The sequence below is a fragment of the Martes martes genome (assembly GCF_963455335.1).
Source record: "Martes martes genome assembly, chromosome: 4".
In the NCBI taxonomy this organism is placed as follows: Eukaryota; Metazoa; Chordata; class Mammalia; order Carnivora; family Mustelidae; genus Martes; species Martes martes.
Genome location: NC_137891.1, coordinates 129,028,323 through 129,048,099, shown reverse-complemented (window position 1 = coordinate 129,048,099; position 19,777 = coordinate 129,028,323). Strand labels below are relative to the sequence as shown.

Sequence of the window (19,777 nt, the reverse complement as noted above, 5' to 3'; positions counted from 1 at the left end):
ACCCTTTAGGTGACTAATTCTTCACCTTGTATTTGTGACTTCGGCTTCTCAGGGAAGGGATTGCATCTTAATTTCCTTGGCTATTCCTCACCACCAAGCACAATATTTTATTTGCAAAAGAACTCAATAAATACTTGTTAATAGGAATACACAATGTAAAATAATATTTACCTAGCTTAGAACATATAAATAAAAGGAACTTCAGAACATCAATATGACCAAAATTTCCACAGGTAACAATTATGCTGTAACACAAAATAACTTTTAAGAGCAGAGTAAAATGGTAAATCTCAAATATAACAAAAATCTCATAATTTGTCCCATTGTATAGAAAGGTAATGGGCAGAGTCATATATTGATTTAAAATGGATTCATTTAGGGTGTCATGTGAAATTATATATATTTTTTAAGATTTACTTATTAATTTTAGGGAGTGAGCATGAGGGGGAGGACCAGAGAGAGAGGGAGAGAGAATCTCAAGCAGAATCCTGCTGAGCGTGGAGTCCAATGCAGGGCTCAATCTCATGACCCTGAGATCAAGACTTGAGCTAAAACCAAGATTCGGACACTTAAATGACTGTGCTACACAGGCACCCCTGAAATTATATTTTCTAATGAAATATCCAATGCAATGAAAATTTTCATGAAGTTAATAGTTTATTAACTTCTAAACCATACAATGGTGAGTATCCTTAACTCAGGACAAAGATGTATATTAACTTTCTAAATGCAGGTAGTTCTGTAGACGAACCGGTATTAAAAGTGAAAATATTCCATTTGGGAGCATATTGTTGGTCAATAGTTGAGCCCTGATGGTTATTCTGCAAAGATGTAATAGTTCACATGGATCTTTGTATCTTGTTGAAGGAATGTAGTCCAGCCAATTAGAAATAATTGGACGTCTTCCTAAACTTAGCTGCGTCTGAAGAAAGGGGAAATATTTTAATTTTGTAATACTAATCACTGGTTAGTCCAAATTATTAGCATTTTTATTTTGTATTTAAATTCAGAAAATAGATCTTAAATTTATATAATGCTTATAATATTTTTTACAAAGCTTTTTAACGAGGCAATATTTTTATTCCCCTTTTATTCTCACAGTGATACATAAATTTTAAATATGTCTAAGGAAAAAACATTATTTCTTACAACTACGAATCTGTATATGTTTTTCATTTTAGACAGATCACACACTTATGTTTTATCAGCTTCTCCTTCCAGAGTAGTGTTGTCAACTTGGCTATATACCAGAATTATCCAGGGGACTTTAAAATATACAAATGCTAAGGTTTTACTCCAGAAATTTTGATTCAATTCGTCTGAGGTTGGGTACAAACAACATAAATCTTAAAAGTCCTCCCAGGTGATTTCAAACATTGTAGAACAAAATTTCATACTGCTAAACTGTGAGAAGTCTTGATAGGAACCTATCTATATGAAAAGATAAATTTTCAAGTTTTAGTTACGATACCCTTTTAAAGATTTGATTCTAGAAGCTAAATGTTAATTAAGTTGATTTAAGAATAAAGAATACAGACATTTCTGTATTATAGAGATATTTCTCCAGTAGAACCTGTAATCTATAGACTATATGGTACTTTTGCTTAAATGATATATAACTTTATTATTTATTCCATATTTAGCTATTCAAAGAATATCTGGTATTTGCCTTAGCACCTTAGCACCAAGCATTTAGCTCATTGCTTGGGATCATTGCTAGGGTATAAGAAATAGTCTCTGCTCACAGAACTGAGGGATATATATATGTATATATACATATATATACATATTCAAGATTTTATTTATTTATTTGACAGAGAGAGACACAGCAAGAGAGGGAACACAAGCAGGGGGAGTGTGAGAGGGAGAAGCAGGCCTTCCGCTGAGCAGGGAGCCCGATGCGGGGCTCAATCCCAAGACTCTGGGATCATGACCTAAGCCGAAGGCAGACGCTTAACTGACTGAGCCACCCAGGTGCCCCAAGGGATAGATATTTTTAATCGCACAAATATTTTAAGCCTTTATATTTTTATTTCCTGGCATGTGATTATATTTGTGAGGAGAAATGTAACTCATTTTCAAATATTCTGTAAAGAATTCTGTTAAATTTTTCGTTTATGATGTTCTTAAGACATAGAAATCCTAATAAACACTACTGTGTAATTAGAATATAATAATGACATACATCTACTTAATTACTACTAAAAAAACTATAACTTTTTAAATAATTTATTTAGAAGACAAAGTCATGAAATGAAGGACTAATGTTCAACATAATTTAGATTTTACCTATTTTAATTTGTAAGCCTACACTCGAATTTTAATTTTTCACTGGATATAATTCATAGATAAAAAAACAAATTCAATCTTGTTTCACAATTTTATCTTAAAATTATTGTTCAATATTTGAGCCCAAACCCAAAGAACTATTTTGCTTACCTCTATTTCCCTAATTGAAATGGCAGAAAGCACTCTGGAACATAGCACTAAACATGTTTTGGCATCTTCCTGGATGTCTACCAATTCATGATCAATCATTATTCTCACTCTTGAAGGGTAGAGCAATATTGTTATCACAATATTGATGGGGTTTTTTTCTCTTTCTAAGATTCCATATTGCAGGAGTATTTTCAAGATATTAGATTGTCTTGTCTGAGCTACATAGAGTAGAGGTGTGATGCCACTTAGTGGACTTGGACAGTATACTGGTGTGAAAGTTCTGTAAATCAAACAAATGAAAGCTTCACTGAATACAGAATTAAGAATTGTGGTAACCACTTTGTCTTAATAGTAATGGGGATGTAATAGTATTATCTTAAATATTAAATGTTTTAAATGACTTTTAATGCAACTTTACCTTTATGTATGTCTTAAAAAATGAGTTTTCTATTCTATGAATCTAGACCAAACTGAAAGTTAAAAAAAATAAGAAAATTCCTATTACACATTTAAACTTTGCACTTGTAAAAACAAAGATTTAGATGTATGGAAAGTTTATTTTTACTTTTTTTTTCCAGAATATTTTTGTTGTGTTATGTTAGTCACCATACAATACATCATTAGTTTTTGATGTAGTGTTACATGATTCATTATTTGCGTACAACACCCAGTGCTCCATGCAATCCATGCCCTCCTTAATACCCATCAGGCTCACTCATCACCCCACCCCGTCTCCCTTCTAAAACCCTTCATTTGTTTCCCAGAGTCCATAATTTCTCATGATTCATCTTCCACTCTGATTTCTCCCCGCTTCATTTGTCCTTTCTCCTAATGTCCCCCATGCTATTCCTTTTGTTCCACAAATAAGTAAAACCATATGGTAATTGACTTTCTCAGTTTACTTTTACTACTAAACATAATTTTACAATTATGTTTCTCACTGGAGAAATCCTATTGTTATCAGAACCAGTATTATAAAACTGAGGTAGCTCTGGAAAATTTAAAACAGAAAAGGTAAAAAGGCTCTTTTTAATTTCACTTTATTAGTAGAATAGTTATGTGACCATTTTGATACCTTTTTATTTGTTTTCTTCTTGGTCAGTCATGAATTGAGTTTGGAAATTAGACGAGAAAGGAATAAGTGCAACTAACGTAATTTTATTTTTTTCACTTAAATAAACTTAGAATTAGTATTTGTAGGTTTAAGCAATGAAAATTTTATTTTTTTCTAATTTTATGTAGTCCTTTCAATTGAAATAGATATGTTTGCTAATGAATTGGTCTCTATATGTAGATAGGACATGGTATAACCAACCACAGGGATTTTATATTATCAAGTCTTGATTTGGCCGAATAAAAATGTCTTTCAGTACTAAAGAAAGTGAAGTTTTATTCATAATCCTTTGTTTCTGGAATTCTCTTGATTGGTCTAATAAAATACTAATATGTTTTGTAGAACATCATACAAACTATAAATACTGGTTTTGGACAACTAGGAGAGCATTATTCAAAAAGAGGAATTTTAAGATTTCATATATTTAATTAATGAGGGAGGCAACACAGTACAATGTGCTACATTGCTACAATGCTACAATGCTACAAACAATGGAGATTTAGGGGTTCTAGATTCGAGGTTTGGTTTTTCCTAACTAGCTCTATGATGTTGGGTTAGTCAGCTTCTTTGAGTCTTAGTTTCTTTATGCACTTATGTTTTCATTTGCTGATTAATTAATTAATTGAACACTTGCTTGCACAGAGTGTACTGAATACTAGATACAGAGAGATGAAGGATACAGTCCTTTATATCAAGATGCTTATTATAGTCTAGTAAATGAAATGGACAAATAATTCAATGATACAGTACAAAATTATAATTGCTATGATAGAAACATGCTTGGTGACTGTAGAAGCACTGAAGAGAAGCACTTAACTCTACCTGGAATAACCATTGTTCAGAGATTATCTTGGGGCTAAGATTTGAAGAGTTAGTAGGTTTTTATCAATAAAAAAGTTAGAAGTAATGTCTCATTTACAAGCATATAGCAACATCAGAGGATTGTTGAACTACCTATATAAAAAGAATGTTTTGTATTAGATATGTTCTCTGTTGAACTGTATTTAGAAGTCCTAAAACCCCCCCCTGTAGTGATTCCCTTGTCAGAAGCTCCAAAGAGAACAGTTTGAAATCCTTAGACCAACTAGTTTATCTCCAAAGCTTCATTGAGTGTTGAAATGCCAAGATTTTGTGATTAAAAAAAAATAGTGTGGTGTAGTGAAGAGTAGCATCTTAGAAATTAAGAAGTTTAGTTTTTGTTGTAACTCTGCCAGCGTTACTATTTATATCTTTCTAAATTCTGTATATAAATATACACATTCTCTGTTGGAATAATCTCCAGATCAGTATTTCCCCAGACATCTCATCTTTTTCATACATACTTCCAATATATATCCCAAATTGAACTCCTAAACTGCTTCTCCTTCTGCATTCCCTGTCCTGCTTATTGGTATTCACTTTCCCAAACCACCATTGCTTCCAACTTTTTCACAGTTTTTGATTTGTATATGTCCTTTCCCTCCCTTTTCAGTTCTGGCAAGTCTTGCTCATCATATAAGATTCCAATAAAAGACTGCTTTTGACCTGATCTTTCTTTTCTCATGGTACTGTGTACATTGCTCTAGTAAGCCCATACCATTTTGGACAACTTAAAGTCTCTAATCTTTCATTTTCTTATCTTCAAAATAAATGGGTGAGCAATATGTGCAATAAAAATTTAAGCTCCAAACATGCTTTAAAAAAAAACTTAAGCTCCACAAGGACAACAATTTTCATGTGTTTAACCTACTATTATATCCCTAAATGCCTGGAATAATGCTTAGCCCAGAGAAGACACTCAAGTATTTGTTGATTTTTTTTACTATTTCCAGAAAAATATATATATATACATAATTAAATTTATTTTGTGGCTTTTGGACCTAACAAGACTGTTAGTGAAGTGCAATCATTTAAATTTTTCAAAGACAATCTAATTTATTCATCTTGCTCATTCTTTTTTTTAATCAGATATGTCTTTTTATTGAAGTATAACTGATATAACATTATATTAGTTTCAGGTCTGCAACATGATAATTCAATATTTATATACATTGTGAAGTGGTTAATATAAGTCTAATTACCATCTGTCCTCATAAAAAGAAAAAAAATTTTTCTTGTGTTGAGAACTTTCAAGATCTACTCTCAGTGCCTTTCAAACATGCAATAAAATATTACTGACTATAGTAATCATGCTGTAAATTACATTACTATGAGTTATTTGTTTTACAGCTGGAAGTTTGTACTTCTTGACCCCTCTTACCCATTTGACTTAGCCTCAACCCACCTTCACTCTGGCAACCATCTTTTCTCTGTGTCTATGAGTTTTTTGTTTGTTTTGTTTTTTAGATTCCATATGTAAGTGAAACCATGTTATTTGTCCTTCTGTGACTTACTTCACTTAGCATAATACTCTCAAGATCATTCCATGTTGTCACAAATGGCAGAGCTTCATTCTTTTTTCATGTCTGAAATATGTATATACATTGTGTGTATGTATATAAAATCACATCTTCTTTATCCATTCTTCCATTGCTGGACATTAGGTTGTTTCCATATGTTGACGATTGTAGATAATGCTGTAGTGAACAGTGGGATGCATGTATTTTTTGTATTAACATTATTTTTTTTTCAGATAAGTACTCAGAATTGCTGGATCATATGGCAGTTCTGTTTTTAATCTTTCAAAGAAATTCCATATTGTTTTCCATCGTGGCTGTACCAATTTACATTCTCACCAATATTGCATAAGGGGTTTCCTTTTCTTTATACCCTTGACACAACTTGTTATTTTTTGTCTTTTTTTTTTTAAGATTTTGTTTATTTATTTGACAGAGAGAGAGAGAGATCACAAGTAGGCAGAGAGAGAGGGGAAGCAGGCTCCCAGCTGAGCAGAGAGCCCGATGCAGGGCTTAATGCCAGGACCCTGAGATCACAACCTGAGCTGAAGGCAGAGGCTTAACCCACTGAGCCACGCTGGCGTCCCTATTTTTTGTCTTTTTTATAACAGCCATCCTGACAGATGTGAAATGATATCTCGTGGTTTTGATTTGCATTTCCCTGATTACCGATGTTGAGCATCTTTTCTTTTATTTTATTTATTTATTAGTTATTTTATTTTATTAATTTTTTTTTAGAGAGAGAGTATAGAGGGGGAAGGGGCAAAGGAAGAGGATGAGAGTATCTTAAGCAGGCTCCATGCCCAGCATGGAGCCTGATGTAGGGCTCTATCTCACAACCCTGAGATCATGACCTGAACCAAAATCAAGTATTGAATGCTTAACCAACAGAGCCACCTAAGTGTCCCCTTTTCTAAATTTTTAATTTTTAATTAATTGTTTAAGTAGATTTCATGCTGGGCATGGAGTCCAATGTGGGGCTTGAACTCACAAACAAGCCATCCAGGGCACCCCTTGAAACATCTTTTTACATGCCTGTTAGCCATCTAGAGATCTTTTGAAAAATATCCATTCAGATCCTCTGCCCATTTTTTAATAGGATGTTTTTATTGAACTGATGAGTTCTTTATATGTATTTTGGGTATTAGCCCCTTATTAGATATATCATTTGCAAATATTCTTTTTCCCATTCAGTACCTTGCCTTTTCATTCTGTTGATGGTTTCCTTCACTGTGCAGAAGCTTTTTAGTTTATTTTTGCTTTTGTTGCATTTCTTTGGAATCAGATCCAAAAAATACTGCCAAGAACAATGTCAGGGAGCTTACTGCCTATGTTTTCTTCTAGGAGTTTCATGGTTTCTGTCTTGCATTCACGTCTTTAATCAATCTTGAGTTAATTTTTGTGTGTGGTATAAGATAGTGGTCTAGTTTCATTCTTTTGCATCTGACCAGTTTTCCCAACATCACTTATTGAAGAGACTGTCCTTTCTCCATTGTATATTCTTGTCTTTTTAAAAAATAATACTAATTAACCATATATGCATGAGTTTATTTCTGGGCTCTCAATTTTGTTCCATTGATCTGTGTGTCTATTTTTATGTCATACTGTTGTGATTACTATCTTTTAAATATAGTTTTAAATCTGGGAGCGTGATGCCTCCAGCTTTGTTCTTCTTTGTCAAGACTTCTTTCGTTATTCAAGATCTTTTCTGTTTCAGCACAAATTTTAGGATTGTTCTAATTCTGTGGAAAATGCCATTCAAATTTTGATAGAGATTGCATTGAGTCTGTAGATTGCTTTGGGTGATATCAACATTTTAATAATGATTCTTTTATGCTGGCGAGGATGTGGAGAAAGGAGAACCCTCCTACACTGTTGGTGGGAATGCAAACTGGTGCAACCACTCTGGAAAACAGCATGGAGGTTCCTCAAAAAGTTGAAAATAGAGCTACCCTATGACCTAGCAATTGCACTACTGGGTATTTACCCTAAAGATACAAACGGAGTGATCCAAAGGGGCACGTGCACCCGAATGTTTATAGCAGCAATGTCCACAATAGCCAAACTATGGAAAGAACCTAGATGTCCATCAACAGATGAATGGATAAAGAAGAGGTATATATATACATACAATGGAATGCTATGCAGCCATCAAAAGAAATGAAATCTTGTCATTTGCAATGACGTGGATGGAACTAGAGGGCATTATGCTTAGGGAAATAAGTCAATCAGAGAAAGACAACTCTATATGATCTCCCTGATATGAGGAAGTGGAGATGCAACATGGGGGGTTTGAGGGGTAGGAAAAGAATAAATGAAACAAGATAGGATCAGGAGGGAGACAAACCGTAAGAGACTCTTAATCTCACAAAACAAATTGAGGGTTGCTGGGGGGAGGGGGGAAGGAAGAAGGTGGTGGGGTTATGGACATTGGGGAGGATATGTGCTATGGTGAGTGCTGTGAAGTGTGTAAACCTGGCGATTCACAGACCTGTACCATGGGGGCTAATAATACATTATATGTTTATAAAAAAATTTTTTTTAAATTATTGAAAAAATGATGATTCTCAGAGAAAGACAACTATCATATGATCTCCCTGATATGAGGAAGTGGAGATGCAAAGTGAGGGATCTGGGGGGGTAGGAAAAGAAAAAATGAAAGAAGATGGGATCGGGAGGGAGACAAACCATGAAAGACTTAATCTCAAAAAACAGACTGAGGGTTGCTGGGGGGAGGGGGGACGGGAGAGGGTAGTTGGGATATGGACATCGGGGAGGGTGTGTGCTATGATGAGTGCTGTGAAATGTGTAAACCTGGTGATTCACAGACCTGTAACCCTGGGGATAAAAATAAATTATATGTTTATTAAAAATTTTTAAAATTAAATTTAAAAAAGTAAAAAAATGATTCTTTTAGTCCATGAGCACAAAATATCTTTCCATTTGTGTCTTCTTCAATTTCTTTCATCAGTGTCTTATAGTTTTCAGAGTACAGACCTATCACCCCCCTTGGTTAAATTTATTTCTAGGTATTTTATTCTTTTTGGTGCAGTTATAAATGAGATTGTTTTCTTCATTTATTTTGCCAATAGTTCATTGTTAGTATATAAAAACACAACAGATTTTTGTATATTGATTTTTTTACACTGCAACTTTCCTGAATTTATTTAACTATTTTGGTGGAGTCTTTAGAACTTTCTATATATAAAATAATGTCATCTATATATAGTGACAGTTTTCCTTTTTCCTTTCCAATTTGGATGTATTTTATTTTATTTTTTAATTTATTTCAATTTATATTTTATTTGACTAATTGCTATGTCTAAGACTTCTAATACTATGTTGAATAAAAGTGGCGAGAGTGGGCATCCTTGTGTTCCTGATGTTAAAGTAGTGGCTATATTGTTAGTTGTGTGTTTGTCATACATAGTATTTTTGATGTTGAGGTACCTTCCATCTATACCCTTCAATTGATGGTTTTTATCATAAATGGATGTTAAATTTTGTCAAATACATTATCTTTATTAAAATGATCATATAACTTTTATCCTTCATTTTTTAAATGTAGTATATTATGTTGATTGATTTGCAGGTATTAAACCATCCTTACATCCCTGTAATAAATCCTATCATGGTGTATGATCCTTTTGATGTATTGCTGAATTTGGCTTCCTAATACTTTGTTGAGGATTTTTGCATACATGTTCATCTAGGATATTAACCTGTAATTTTATTTTACTTATTTTTTGCAGTGTCCACATCTGGGTTTGCCATTAAGGTAATTCTGGCCTTATAAAATGAGTTTGGAAATGTTCCCTCCTTTTCAGTTTTTGGAAGGGTTTGAGAAGTATGGGTATTAAATCTTCTTGAAGATTTAAGTATTTAAGATTTGTTAAAGATTTAAGATTTGGTAAAACCCACCAGTGAAGCTGTCTGGGCCTGGACTTTTGTTTGTTGGAGAGTTGTTTGTTTGTTTTTTTTTTAATAAAGATTTTTATTTATTTATTTGACAGACAGAGATCACAAGTAGGCAGAGAGGCAGGCAGAGAGAGAGAGGAAGGGAAGCAGGCTTCCCGCTGAGCAGAGAGTCCGATGCGGGGCTCGATTCCAGGACCCTGGGATCATGACCTGAGCTGAAGGCAGAGGCTTTAACCCACTGAGCCACCCAGGTGCCCCTGCTGGAGAGTTTTTGATTACTGATTCAATCTCTTTACTAGTAATTGGTTTATTCAGACTTTGTATTTCCTCACAGGTCAGTCTTGGAGGATTTTATGTTTCTGGGAACTTATTTCTTTTAGGTTGTTGGATTTTTGGTGTATAATGGTTTATAATTGTCTCTAATGATCTTTTTTTTTTTTTTTGGTATCAGTTGTAATTTTTCTTTCATTTCTGATTTTATTTGGACTCTTTCTTGATGAGTCTGGCTAAAGGCTTGTTAGTTTTATCTTTTCAGAGAATCAGTTCTTAATCTCATTGATCTCTTCTATTTGATCTTTTGTTTGTATTTCATTTATTTCTGCTCTGATTTTATTTCATTCTTTCTACTAACCGAGCTTCATTTGTTTTTCTAGCTCCTTTCAGTGTAGTTTCTTTTGTTTGTTTGTTTTAAAGATTTTATTTATTTATTTATTTAATTGAGAGGAAGAGAGAGCACAAGCAGGGGAAGGGGTGGAGGGAGAAGCAGACTCCTGGCTGAGCAGGGGGCCTGATGGGAGGCTCTATCCCCAACCCCTGGGATCATGACCTGAGCCAAAGGCAGACACTTAACCAACTGAGCCACCCAGGCATTTGTAATTTTCCAGTATTATTCTTATTCATTTCTAGTGTCATACTATTGTGTTTGGAAAAGATAGTTGATATGATTTCAGTCTTAGATTTATTGTGAGTTGTTTTGTGGTCTAACATATAATCTATCCTGGAGAATATTCAGGGTGCACTTGAGAAGAATGAATACTTCACTGTTTTTATATGTAGTGGTCCACATATTATATATATTAAGTCCATCTGGTCTAATGTATCAGCTAAGGTTAATATTTTCTTACTGATTTTCTGCCTGAAGTATTAATCCATTGATGTAAGTAGTATATTAAAGCCCCTTTCTATTGTTTTATTGTTGTCAATTTCTCCCTTTAGGTCTGTTAATACTTGCTTTATATATTTAGATGCCTCTATGTTGGGTGCATAAATATTTACAAATGTTATATCTTATTATTGTATTGACTCTTTTATTTTTATATAGTGCCCATTTTTTGTCTTTTATTACAGTCTTTATTATTTTTTAAGATTTTATTTATTTATTTGACAGAGAGATAGAGATTACAAGTAAGCATAGAGGCAGACAGAGGGAGAGGGAGAGAGAGGGAGAAGCAGGCTCTCTGCTGAGCAAGGAGCCCAATGTGGGGCTCGATCCCAGGATGTGAGGCCATGACCTGAGCCGAAGGCAGAAGCTTAACCCACTGAGCCACCCAGGCACCCCACAGTCTTTATTTTAAAGTCTGTTTTATCTGGTGTAAGTGTAACTACTATAGCTTTTCAGGAGGAGGGAGTTCCCATTTGCATGAAGCATCTTTTTCTATCACTTTACTTTCAGTCTGTGTGTATCCTTACATATGAAGTAAGTTTCTTGTAGGCATTAAGGTGGAGGGGTAGTGCAAAGATGGTACGTATCATGCCAGCACTAGCAAAGTAGAGGGAGAATGCTGAAAAGATGTCCACTGGTGCCTTGTTACTGGAAAGTCTCAAAAGGATCTGTCCCTCCAGCAGATACCTTAAGGTTAGCAATGATTCTCTTTCATATATGGTCTAAACACTTTTCAATCTGCTGCTTTTGTACTTGGTCCCAAAGTGAACGTGTTTGCTTGCAAATCCTCTAAGAGTGGATCTCCATTTCCTATAGCACTATTTTTTTCTGAATGTAAGTCCTGTTGGTTTTAAAGCCAGGTGTTTTGGGGCCTTATCTCTCCAGTGCAGGTCCCAAGGGTTGGAGTGGCTGATGTGGGTACAAAACCCTTGCTTCTCAGCGAGAAGCTCTGTATTTGTGAGATCACTCTCGACTCCTTCTGTTTGTGGGCTGGTGTGCCAGGGGTGTGGTTTTTGGCAAGACCATGTCTTTGCTTCCCCTACCCATTTAATGTGGTTTGTTAATTTTTTTTTTAATTTGTTTTTTTGAGTGGGGCTGGAGAAAGGCAGAGGATGAGGGAGGGAGAGAATCATAAGCAGGATCCAGGCCCAGCCTGGAGCCCAGTTCAGGGCTCTGATCTCACAACTTGGAGATCATAACCTGAGCCAAAATCAAGAGTTGGGTACTTAACCAACTGAGCCACCCAGGGACACCAGTCTTTTAATATTTTGCTCTGGATGATCTGTTCAGCTAATTTGGGGTTTTTTTTAAGGGGGAATTGTTGCATATATAGATACAGATTTGTTGTGTGCATTGGAGGAGGTGAGTTCAGGATTCTTCTATACTACTGTCTTGAACCACCTCTGATCTTGTTCACTCTTAAGATATTTGACTAAGAATATTGTTAAGTATAGGCATTCAGGAGACTTGGGGGACAAAGATACCACAAATGGTCCTTGGTAAGATTTGGGGGTATTAGTTGATTTTAAAATATTAAGATTGATACTACCTTTAGAAGTAATTTTGGACCAAAAATGTTGAAAAACATAACTAAAAGTCAAATAGGCTTAAAATGAGATTTAAAAGTCTAATCTGTACCCAAATGACATGATTAATCCTCATGTTTAAAGAGCATGTTACTGTAAACCAAAATTTGCTTAATCTGTACTGACAGTTAATTATAATGGTACTTAAATGGATGGAGTAAGGCAAGCACAGCAAGAATTAGTTTTTAAATGTGAAGTTAATGAACTGAACCCTCTGTATCTGAAAACCTGTCATATATGCTTATGAAATGGGGCATAATATTTCCATATAGACATGAAGAGAATGATTCAGTTTTGTAGCTATACTAATTATTTCTATTTTTCTACTCCCCTTTTAATTTTTAACCACCAAATTTAAGGGATGCTTCTCTATAATTTTATTTCTGATATTTAAGACAGTTGACTTTCTTGGAACCATGTTTTATGCTAACTTAGTAAGGCTATTTTCTCTGTTATCCACCTACCTCTTTGGCTGTTCCTTTTCAACCATCTTTTACTGGTTTCTCTTTCTCTGCCCTTAACATCTAAGTAAAGAAGATTTGGCCTTTTGACTAATTTTCTTTTGACTTATTGTTCTCAGGCAATTTCATCCATGACCATAACTTCCATTACTGTCTATTAATTTATTCAACAAATATTTATTGAATGCATACTGTATACCAAGCTCTGTTTTAGGAGCTTGAGATATGTGAATGAACATAACAAAGATGGCTGTTCAAATTTTAGCAAGGTAAAACAGCACAGAATGAAAATAGGGGAAAAAAAAGCAAATTTTATAATATGTTAGAAGATTTGCTAAGAAAAAAGAAAAAGTAGAGCAGTATAAGAAGTTTGGAAATGCTAGGGGTGTATATGAGGGCATTTTCCAATTTTAAATAGGATTATAGGAGAGGACATTACTGAAAGGTGACATTTGAGTAAAGAAGAAGGAGATGAAGAAGTTAACTATTTAGATATTTAAGGATCCTAAGGCAGGAGTGTCCCTGGAGTGGTGAAAGAGAAGAGTGAGGTAGCCATTGTGGCTGAAAGAGTGAAAAGGGTGAGGACCAGCAGGAAACAAGGACAAAGATAATGGGATGCCACATCATGTAGATCCATGCAGATCACTGAAAAGACTTCCATCTTTTACTCTAAATGGAATGGAGGAGCCATTGGAGATTTTGAACAGAAAAGCAGTGTGATCTTACTTCTGTTGAGAATTTGTTATGTGATAGGCGGAAGAAAATTACTTAGTACAAGGCAATAACAGTAGAGATGGTCGGATTCTGTATATTGTTTGAAGGTAGAAACAACAGATATCCTGACAGATAAGATGCGAATGTAAGAGAAAGACACATCAAGGATGATGCTATCTAGGTATCTACTGTACATGGATATCCCTTAGGCCATGTAAACTCTTATGTCCCAAACTGAATTTTTAGGTCCTTCGTTATAATGTTGATAGATTTGTGGCATGACCATTGTGGTAGGCTGGATAATGGCCTCTCAAATTAGCAAAAGTGATTTTGCAGATGTAATTAATAAAGGTAATGATCTTGAGATGGGAGATTATGCAGGTGAACCCAGTATAATCACAAGGACCCTTATATGATGTGTCAGAGAAAAATAGAATCAGGGTCAGTGAAGGAGCTATGAATCTACAATGCTGGCTTTGAAGATGAGGAAGAGGTCATGAAACAAGGAATGCAAGAAGCCTCCAGAAGCTGGTAAGGAAACCCATTCTCCCATACAGGCTCTAGAAAGAACTAGGCCTGCTGACCTCTTGATTTTAGCCCAGTAGCTTCATTTTGGACTTCTGACTTCCAGAACTAAAAAATAATACATCTGTATCATTTCAAGCCACTAAGTTTGTGGCAATTTGTTACAACAAGAGGAAACTAATATAACTATCAATCAGTCTTAAAATTTAGAAATTCGAAATTAACTCTTTCTCTGATGGTCTGCTTCTAATCACTCACTGTTTTGTTATTCTATTTAATAATATCTCTTCCTTCTCCTATTGTTATTTAGGTTTTTTTTTAAAGATTTTTATTTATTTATTTGACAGAGATCACAAGTAGGCAGAGACAGGCAGAGAGAGAGGAGGAAGCAGGCTTCCTGCTGAGCAGAGAGCCCCATGCGGGGCTCAATTCCAAGACCCTGAGACCATGACCTGAGCCAAAGGCAGAGGCTTAACCCTCTGAGTCATCCAGGCACCCTGCTATTTAGTTTAAGTTCTCATTATGTCTTACCTGAACAGTTGTGCTATCAAAGAATAGTCAGAGTAGGAGAAGATGGTGACAGAGAAGAATTAGTTCTTTCTCTTAAAACTATTATAGATATACATGGAAAACTATTATAGATATACACAAAGAGTGCCTAGTATGCAAATTCAGTTTCAAGCAACTTCTCCAGTCACCTACCTCTTTTCAATAAAATTTTTTCCATAACCCTTTTTCTGTGGAAGTTCTGGAGTTGCTAATGTACCTGGAGTGTTTGAGCAGTCTACTGACTGGTCTCCTTGCTTCTAGTCCCAGCCTCCCTTTCCAGTGTAATCTTCAAATGGGAGCTGATGAATCTTTTCATACTACAAATCTGACTTTCACTGGTTAGGCATCACTTATGGTATAAATTTTAAATTGCTTAGCATGGCATTTCAAGTATTAAGTATTTCAAGATTTCACTTCTAGGCTTCATCTTTAACTATTACCCAATTTCCTATCTTACTTTTTAGCAATTGCAGAATTATCTAGACAATTATTGTTATAGACAATTCTGATAATCACTGGATGCAACATGTTGTTTGTATCTCCTTTGGTTTTAGTCATCTGCCTCTGCCTAGATTACTTCAAGAGCTAAAGGAAGAGAAAACTTCATTTCATCTTTTAAAAATCAATTTAAGACATCTTCTGTTCTGAGAGCTTTCTTAGGTGTCTGCTCCTTTCCAATAGTGTTAACTTCTTTCTCTGTTCTACCTGCACATGCTTCTAATTTTGCATTTATATAGTATATATAATTTTTATGGTTCACTTACTAGTCTGTGGACTTTCCAAAATCAGGAAATATGGCTATTTGGCTTTGTATTCCCCCAAAATAACACAGTGTTTGGCACTTAAGAAAGTGCTTAGTAAATGATTATTGTTATTTTAGCTGAATGGTATCATCTCTCTTTAACCACTTATGGTCTGTCATACAGTGGCATTTAGATTATTATTGCAGTTTTGTTGTAAAAATGAACAAACTTAAGTTCCTTTCCCTCGTGAGTTCTATCTCCTCTCCTCCAGGGACCTATTTACACACTTCATTATTATAATGGCGAAATTATCATGTTGGAGTGTATCCTGGAGATGGTGACCAAAAGATGCTGCTGCTGTAAGAATAAAGAACAGCAGATAATAGGAAACGTAAGGTATTCATTATGGGGACATAATAGCTGTGTTCAAATATTTGAGAGGTTTTCATGTAGGAGAGAAAATAAATTGACTTTGTTCTCTGTAGCTCAGGGTGCAGAATTGGAGAAATGGAGACAGATTTCTGTGCATGATGAATAAGAAGAATCTAATAAAGCTACATAAAAATCCACTTTCTATTTCAACAAAATCTTGATTGAACTCTTGCAATGTATCTATATAGTTCTAGACACTGAGGGTTCAATGTTGAGGAAGTAATCAGGGTTTTTCCCTTCATGGACCTTACTTTTAATGACAATGGATAGTGAGCAAACAAATCAATGAAAAAAAAGAAAACAACAGCAGCAAATGAACATATAGTGATCGATGCTGTGCAGAGAATTAAAATAGTGTGACAGTAATGAATGAGTGGCTTCTTTAGATGAGACCAGAGAAGGCCTCTTTGAAGAGATGACACTTATACTGTATTCCACCTTATAAAAAGGAACTAGTTATAGGAAGATCTGAGTGAAGAGATTTCTAGGTAGAGAGACCAGTTATTATTATTTTATTATTTCTTAATTTTAGTTTTAAAACTTTGAGTATAGTTGGCACACAATGTTTCATTAGTTTCAGGTGTACCACCCAATGACTCGACAAGTTTATACACTATGCCGTGCTGACAAGTATAGCTACCATCTGTCACCATACAATGCTGTTACAGTATCATTAACTATATTCCCTACCCTGTGCCTTTTATTCCTGTGACTTATTCATTCCATAACTGGAGGCTTCTATCTCCCATTCCCCTTCACTCATTTTACCCATCCCCTTAACCCCCTTCCCTCTGCATCCATCAGTTTTTTCTCTGTGTTTATGGGTCTGTTTCTGCTTTTTCTCTATTTATTCATTTGCTTTGCTCTTGAGATTCTACATGTGAATGAAATCATATGTTATTTATCTTTCTCAGTCTGACTTATTTTGCTTGTAGGTAATCGTCATTACAGGACCATCAGGCAGGAATGAAATTGAAGATATTCAAGAAACAGAAAGGTCTGGGTGGCTGGAATATAGTGTTTAAGGGGAAGAATGACATGAGATTGGATTTGGTTGATATAGTGAGAGACCAGATTATGTAGGACTTTTAAAAAAACGGGTATTGAGTTTGAATTTTATTTCACTTGTAGTGGGAAAGATTTGGAGGATGTTAAGCCTGGGTGATATAACATATTTCACATTTTTATAAGGTTGTTCAGGCTTCTGAGTCACGAATAGATTATCGGGGTTGAGAGGGAAGAGTGGAAGATGAAAGACTCTTTATAGTCTATAGCAGTTGTACAGGTAAGAGATGAATGTGGCTTCATCTAGGTTAAAAATGGAGGAAAGAAAAGTGTAATTGGGGTGTGTTTTAGAGACAAAGTCAAAAGGACTTGCTAATATGTTGATGAAAGAAAGAGATGAATCAAGAATAAATCCTGGATTTCTGTCTTGAGTGAAGGATAGAACAAAAGGGACCATTAGTCAGGTAGGGAATTCAGGGGAAGGAGCAGTTTGACAGGGAGAGAGTGAGTTAGATTAATATTCTGTTTTATTTCTGTTAAGTTTGAGATGCCTTGTGGAGATGTTGAGTAGACAACTTTATATAGAAGGAATCCGGAGCTCAGAGGAAAGGTCAGGGCTGGAGAGAGAGACTGGGGTCATTGGCATACACATAATATTTAAAGTCACGGGACTGGGTAAAATCTTTGAAGGAAATGGAACAGGCATAGCTGGGAAACAGAAGGATCCCTGGGCAAAGGAATGGTTTACCTCACAAAATAGGTAACTACCACTAGAATTATTCAAGTAGAGACCATATTAGCATCAGACAGAGATGTTCAACATAGAAATGCTGCCCAGGGTGGAAGTTTGCTAATGAATTCATAGATCCTATCTGAATCTAAGTAAGATTCCATGATTCTGAAAGATTCAGATGATGTTGTGGTCCATAGAATTGGATAGTAATGTATTTTACTGTGTGGATGTATCTAAGTCAAGATTTCTTGATTTTTAAAACTGTCACTTAAGATAGTTGTTAATGGCACTGTCTCATATCCCACTGTGTGTTTCTCTTCATTTCGTTTTCCTTCCACTCCTTTCAGTTTTCCCCTTTTGCTTCCCATTTAAAAGTTTTAAAAATGTATCTTCTCTTCCTCTGTTTTACTCCATTTTTCTTTTCCTTGGGCCTGCCAGGGACACACATAGGCATTACTTAGCCCAGCTAGTGACACTAGAACCTGCTGCTCTTTGCAAAAGTTACAGATATAATGGTCCTTAAGACAACCAAAAGGTGTTATTTGAGGGTTTTATTTACTGATATTCCAGACTGCAGCTATTAGTTCGTGTACTTGGGTGATCATTAAGCAAAGCAATCTAGTGGTTCTCCGATATCACAGTGATACACAATCAAGAGAACAGCTGCTTCAGGCAGAATCTAAATTGGTTTAGACTTTAACTGATCTTATCTGTCTTGTTTTTTACTGCATTCTTGCTCCTGTCATTGTGCTTAGCTAGTATAGTGCCTTATACATAGTAAGGTGGTATATAAATAATTTGTTGAATGAGTGAACAAATAAATGCACATTGGTTCTAATCAAACTATTATCCAATACCATAGAGTGAGTTAGAGATACTGCAAACTAAGTAACTTTAGAATCTATATTATGGAGTTTCCAAAGAGTACATTGAATATTTAATCCAAAAGATCCTCAGTAGTATTCATTAGCTAGCTTGACATTTCAGAGTACGTGAAAATTTTGTTCTAGGACAGACTTAATCAGGTATTTGACTTCATTGTGCACACTCTTGAAGAATTTGGAGTTAAATTTATCAATGTTTAACATACGAAAGGGAATTATTATGTTTAATAACTATTTCTAAGTGAATATATGTGTATATTCTGAATTATACTTTGAAAGTCATGTTATATATACATATATATATGTTATCGGTATGCTCAAGAAGAAGAGATCACAGTATTACCCAAAATAGTGTCTTTGTCTAGTTAGAGAAATCTAAGTTGTTGAACATGCCATTACCTTGAGCACTAACGTGTAAACTTTATATAGCACAGAACCTCTAGAAATTTATTGGTACATAATAATGTGTGTAGAGGGGGAATTATTGAATCAATAATGAAGGAATGAAGGAGCAAACAAATGAATGAGCAATCAAGTCAGGATTCCTTATCCATATATATCCACTATGCATATTCATTTTAGAAAAAAAGAAGTAAAATAATCTCCTAAGGAGAAAATTTCTCCTTTTATGGTGAAAACATGAGATTATTACCTCCATATCAGTGCCAGGTTACAACTTCTGTCTTGAACATAGTCCTTTGTCTTCTTGAGAAGCAGTTCCACAAAGTCAGGGTTACCTTTTCTGGCAAAAACCCAGTACAGAATTGTATTCACACATATTTCAGTAAATTCAAGATTAAAATTTAGTTCAAAACGGTATCCTGATTTTTCCACAAATGCAATATAATCTGAGAGTAGTATGTCAAACCCATCCAAATCGACATACCTCAGAATTTTTGCCAGGGTTCTGTAAATCCTAGGTTCATAACAGTGATATCCCCACTGACCCAAAAACTGCAAGGATGGTCGTTTAACAATTTTGTCAATGAGATTGCAGAATATATTGCTTCTTGGACAAGAAGTCTTACGGCATAATTTAGAAGATTTACTCATTGCTATTTATGGCAACAATATAGAAATAAAATCACAGGCAATCATACTGTAATCCTTCAGTTACATATTTTGATAATGTGATAG

The 19,777-nt window shown here is 34.9% G+C and overlaps 1 protein-coding gene across 1 annotated transcript; it reads right to left on the bottom strand.

Moving 5' to 3' along the window:
- Positions 1-715: 715 nt before the first annotated feature.
- On the bottom strand, positions 716-19,693 carry ASB17 (ankyrin repeat and SOCS box containing 17; the record flags this gene model as incomplete). The annotated part of the gene is made up of 3 exons (XM_080802128.1): positions 716-922; positions 2,440-2,719; positions 19,293-19,693. The coding sequence occupies 3 exons, from the start codon at positions 19,691-19,693 to the stop codon at positions 716-718; spliced, it is 888 nt and encodes a 295-aa protein (XP_080658254.1).
- Between the last annotated feature and the right edge of the window lie 84 nt (positions 19,694-19,777).